The 6,080-nt window shown below is 39.5% G+C and overlaps 1 protein-coding gene across 1 annotated transcript in view; it reads left to right on the top strand.

Moving 5' to 3' along the window:
- The window catches only part of TAGAP (T cell activation RhoGTPase activating protein), a 41,844-nt gene extending 36,200 nt beyond the window's left edge, over positions 1 to 5,644 (top strand). Inside the window, exons 10-11 of the mRNA XM_033935770.1 lie at positions 752 to 866; positions 3,918 to 5,644. Of these exons, the coding sequence (XP_033791661.1) occupies positions 752 to 866; positions 3,918 to 5,164 (1,362 nt within the window). The 3' untranslated portion in view covers positions 5,165 to 5,644. The remainder of the gene's footprint in view (positions 1 to 751; positions 867 to 3,917) is intronic.
- Positions 5,645 to 6,080: the final 436 nt, after the last annotated feature.

Consider the following 6,080-nt stretch of genomic DNA (forward strand, 5'->3'; position numbering starts at 1 on the left):
GCATGTAAGAGGTGTAGTACTAGTATCAGATGCTGAGAACACACCTCCAGTTTCCTCACTACTGAGACAGCACAGGAAGGGGAGAGGGAGATTTTAGGCAGCAGGCAGAGTTTGGACATCCATGCCAGCTATTGAATAGCTGCTGCAGTTTTGGAGGGGGCTTGAGCCCAAAGTGGGGAGGTTCTAAGGTTCCAAGGTTTCCCCCCCCCCCCCCCGATGGCTACATCACTGATATGTTATGTGCAATCTTATATCCCTCCAAATCCTCGCAAATTGGAGTTCTAGGCGTTACATGCAGCATATAACTGTATAGAATTATACATAGAATCATACATGCTACATAGTTATACATGTTACATAAAATTATACATGTAATATATGATAAGGCATCTAAAACAGTAAATAACCATTGTCATCATTCTATAAAGTAAATATTTATTACAAAGTCTATATATAATTCCGGGGGAGGGGAGGCAAGTCTCAGTCATTGTATGTGAGCAATGGCTAGCAGTAAGACTCAGGTACCCGTTTATCACCTCCAGAGAGAGTTTCAGCCTGTGGCCACTGGTCAAGCACTATTGTAGGGATGACAGAACTGAGTCAGGAAGGCAGAAAGAGTTAAGACTTGGGGGAAGCTTCTGATACCTTATCTCAGGAGACCCTGAGCCAAAGTGAGCATGGATATGAAAGCAACAAGCAACTGCTGGTCAAAAACCACCTTATAAATGTAATGACGTTTTCTATTACACAGGTAAATGCACTGGTGGCGTTCTTCATAGACAACTGCTTTGAACTGTTTGGTGACGATGTTTCTGTGTTACTAAGTGGAACTAGTGAGGATTCATTTGAGCAGATGGAGAGTGCAGGTATGTGATTTTTACACCACTCACTGGCGTGTGGTCTCATTGTTCATGAAGTTTAATTAAACATTATAAAATGTTGTTAGCACATTGACCGCTCAGGGAGCAATTTCATTGGCTGAATGCAGTCACACGGGTAAGCATTACATATTTATTAGCAACCCAAAAAAGGAGGAGTGGCCTAATGGTTGGGGAAGGAACCACAGAAACCTGTTCAAATCCCACTAGCACACATTGAGCAAGTCACTCTGTGTCCCATGGACGTGATAATAGTTTATTATTATTATTATTATTATGGATTTGATTAATCGCTTATTCAAAATTCTAAGTGATGTACAAAGGAGTAAAATAATAAATTACAATTATCAAGGAGAAACAAACCAGATAAATACGACTGACTTGTCAAAACATATGGTACAAAAGGAAAAAATAGGGAAAGAAATACAAGTTAATGATAGTAAGTAAGATGAGTAAGGGAAAAAACAATAGGAAGGGGGAATGGCTAATGCCATTAATGTGCGGCCCTGCAGCAAATAAAGGAATTGGGGCACACTCTTAGCATATGATCCCCTTTAAAATTAGAATCCCAGATCTATATAAACAAAAAGTCTTTTCCACTGAGCACCTGTCTTTAAAAGGCTCTTACATTAAGGATCCTAAAGTGTGGATAGGGCCAGAAGAGGAAAATGAAGTTAGGCGCCAGCATTGATCTCCAGCATCGGGTGCCCAAACTAAGGAGAACCATGGCTGTCCTAAATGTAAAGGTCCCAATTTTCGGCTCCTGAAATTATTGTTAGGCACTCATTTTCATCCCAAAACTTATGTTCCTAAGATCAGCTAATGTAGAAACCTGTCTAGCGGAGCCCAGTGATCTTTATCCCCAGCACAATGCAACCACAGAGCGTTAAGCAGAATACCCAGGCTCTGACCTTGGCCCACCCCAGTGCTAGCCTAATGGGGCCAGGGAAGTCTGTAAGAATATTCAACCATTGACTAGATAGGAGTAAAATCAGGACCAAAATAAATCAGCACTCAATGCTATTCTATAATGGGCAATCAAAGATGAGCAGCCATTGTACAATTAGCACTGAGTGACGATTGTGGCGCCCGCACCGAGATTAGGTGCACTTCCTAGCGGCCAATTTGGATGCACATCCTCAGTATTCTGTAACACAGTGTGCAAATTTTAGGAATGCCCCTGACTGGCCCATGTACCACCCATGGCCACCCTCTCTTTTGGATTGCATGCTATGGAATTTAGGCACACATTGTCATAGAATAGGGCATAGCAAGATGTATGTGCAAATTCACACTGGTGCCAATTAGCGTCAATTAGCATTCAATTATTGGCACTAATTGGCTCCTTAACCATTTTAGTTGGGTACACATCTTGGATCAGCACGCAAATATCTGTGCCCAGTTTTGGACACTACATATAGAATCCGGGGACACCTGTAACCCATACGGAGCTCTTTGCGGAGAATTTATTGATTTAAAAAATTTCTATACCGTTTACAACTAAATGGTTAACAAGGTATACATACATAATCTTAAAACATCATAAAATAGACATGCAAAAAGGTCTTAAAACTCATAACTAAAAAATGCTAACAAAGCTTTACATAAAAACAGACCTTAAAAGGGATAAACATTAAAATCGTGTCGTGGATACAAATTAATATCATAACTATGGATCTCAAACAGTTCATCAAGTTTACTTAAATAAATAAATGGGTAAATGCTTTTGATTATTCAGCCCTTGCATACTACGCTAATATACTAGGTTCCAGGAGAAAGAAAAAGTGCCCATGTTAAATTTAATACTTAGGGCTCCTTTTACTAAGCTGCGGTAGCGTTTTTAGCGCACGCTAACCCCGCGCTACGTGCCAAATCTAACACCAGCTCAATGGTGGCGTTGGCGTCTAGCACGCGCTAAAACCACTAGCGCAGGTTAGTAAAAGGAGCCCTTAATGTAAAGAGTATGATAAGTAAAATGTTTAAGATAATAGCCTGTTTAAAAGGGTGCTCTATTAATATCATAGAAATGAGTCAAATGTAATGCTATGTAGAAAATTTATTAGGAGAATTCTACCAACAAGGATACAGGGGTAAGAGAAGAGAAGAGAAGAGAACTCCTCCTGGAAACAACACATTTAAAGGGAAAAGTATAATTCTGTGAGCAGATGTGTTCCTGATAGATGGGTATCTAAATGGTTAGAGCTATAGCCTCAGCACCCTGAGGTTGTGGGTTCAATCTCACGCTGCTCCTTGTGACCTTGGGCAAGTCACTTAATCCAAGCACACAATCTATACAGGCATTTCAAGAGAAAATATCTACTCTAGTTATTAAAATACACTCTCTTTATTCACTCTTCTTTATACTTTAAATGTAGTCTTAATGCAAGTGAGAAAACATGATCATTTTCTTATACCTGAGCAAGCAATCCTAAACTGTCCAGGACAATAGATCCCCATTTGCCACCAGTTGTTAGACTTTGCCAGCAAACTTGAGAGGGAAAATCTTCATTGGTTGAAAAACCTCCAACCTCCTATCTGTTGACTCAAATTTCTCTTATTTTTAACTTTCCTTTATCAAGTATATCAGTCTGTTAATTTAAATAATTTATCAGAAGTACTTAGCTTGTACTAAAAACGCTGAATATTCAATACAATTCACTGTCCATTGCCAATTGGCAGCAAATGGGGATCTGAGGTTTTTCCTCCTATTGTCCTGGGCAGTTTAGGATTGCTTGCTCAGGTATAAGAAAGTGATCATGTTTTTTCACTTGCATTAAGACAACATTTAAAGTATGATATAAAGAAGAGTGAATAAAGAAAGAGAGTATTTTAGTAACAAGTCACTTAATCCCCCACTGACTAGGTACATTAGGTAGAGGGTGAGTCTACCAGGACAGATAGTTACGCAAGCATTTTCCCTCAATTTAAACCACTTAGGCTATAAGGTTATTAAGTGATGTATAAATACTAAATAAATAAATAAAAGTTCCATCAAATGTATTAAACTAATCATTAAAGCTGTGTCTTTATGTCCCACAGAACTGTCATCTGTTCCACAGAGTGACTCCGCCTATGATAGCACTGACCCGGAGGCTGAGTGCAGCTCCAGCAGCTCTCCAGGTTGGCAGCACCAGCCACAAATCCCATGGGGATATGACAAGTCTGGCAGTGACAAGTCAAGGGGACACTTTGATAAAGATTCTGATCCCTCCAAGGCCAACAAATGCAAGGCTAAGATCAATAGAAGATGTTCTGAGCCCAACCTTTTCTCTCAGCCTTCACAAACCAGCCTCAGGAAAGAGGTAAAGAGCCAGAAACTAACAAGAAGTCATGACGACATTAGTTTATGGCAGAAGAATCAGGAACCAGCAAAGCGCCTATCGGAGGACTATTATCCTACATGCCTATACAAGTATAAAAAGCCATTAAATCTAATAGTGAACACCAAATTACAATTACAGCTTTCATCTGGATCTCTAAATAAAACCTCATCTATCTGCTCTCTAGACTCAAACTCGGACAGTTCTGTTTTTACTAGCTCACCACTAATTTCCCCATCTAGCCCTAAGAAAACAGTCTTCCCCAGGCATCAGTCTTTCTGCATAAAAAAAGCCAAGGACGCAAATGAAGCCCATCCCATTAAGGAACTCAAAAAACATTCCATGTCATTTTCATTTGTAAGCCATAAGAAAATGCTGACAAAAACTCAAAGCTGGGGGCCGGAAAGGAGCAAGAGTGTCAGGAGAGAGGGTTCTAAAAAAGAACTCATGAAAGAAAGCCAGCTTGGTTGCAAAACTGTGCAGGAAAATTCTACTAATAAGCCCCAACCCACCATACCATGTCAGGCACGATCCCGTATCATGTCAGCTGATCAAGTGTTCCGAATGGTAGACCAGAGGAACCCAGGCAAACCTCCATCCTATGAGGAGGCTATTCACAGAAATCTGCCCGTCCAAGTCCCTTCATACCAGAAAATGACGGTACAAAGAATGAAAGACACTTTAACACATCAACACTGGTTTGTGTCTCATTACCGAGCTACAAATGATGCACAGAGAACAGATCCATCCAGCGCAGAGAACAGCTTCCCCTTGGAAACTGAAAGCCCAACCAATGGTACAGTACAAACAAATCCACAGCTTCTAGGGAGACCTACAATATATCGTACAAGGACCATGTCAGAGTCTTTGCAAAAGAACAAACACGAATATCTTATCCGACGATGCAGTCAACCTCTTTTCAATGTCTGTGACCAGATCCAATATGCTAAGGAATCCTATGTCTGAAAAGTAAATAGTCCTGTCAACACAAAGATAGGGTAGCTAATGTGAAAATGGACAGGATGTGCACAAACCATTCACAAGAGAATAAGCTGTGTCTGACAACGTTCTGTAAAATTCTCTTGATTATGAATGTCATCACAGAACTGCCTCCTTGGCATAAGGAGGGCAATGGATGTGTGCGTGCATTCTGTGTAACTATGAGCGGTGTACATATAATAAAAGTAATATATACATGGAATGGTTAAATACATTGGTACTGTAGTTGTGCAGTTATATAAGTGTGCAATTTTGCTTGAAAAATGCAAGAATGTCTTCAAGTTTGTGATCTTTTTATACAATGTTGGATAGCATTTGTCGTTAAGGGGACCATTTTGCTAAAGGATAGTACACTTACTTGCTCCACTTCATCACTGACGCTGAAACCGTGGATTGAAGACAAAGTTTTATTTTATTTTTCTTTCCAGCTTATGATTTATCTTTAATCTTATCTATTGTTTTGCCTTTTGTCTTTGTTTTGTTCTATTTCTATCATTTAAATTTCTCCAGAATTCTACTGTTCAACGGCTCCCCCTTCTGCTTCTATTCCTTTCTCTCCTCTCTTCTACCTTCCAAAGTATTTAGATCAATGCTGTCTTGTTAAAATGTTTATTTTATTTTTATTTTTCCTCTAACTCTACTTTTCACTTCTCTATTACCCTCCAGGTACTTTAGTTAGATTGTGAGCCTTCGGGACAGTAAGGGAATTTTTCAAGTACCTTTCTTATTTCTAATCTTAATGTATATTTTCTGTAAACCGCTTAGAACCTAACGGATGTAGCGGTATATAAGAAATAAATTACATTACATTACATTACATTACACTACTTACAAGGTTTGTAGTTCCTCTCCGTTATTGAATTTGTAGATTGTGCACCGCCTT

The sequence above is a fragment of the Geotrypetes seraphini genome, chromosome 3 (assembly GCF_902459505.1).
Source record: "Geotrypetes seraphini chromosome 3, aGeoSer1.1, whole genome shotgun sequence".
Lineage (NCBI taxonomy): Eukaryota > Metazoa > Chordata > Amphibia > Gymnophiona > Dermophiidae > Geotrypetes > Geotrypetes seraphini.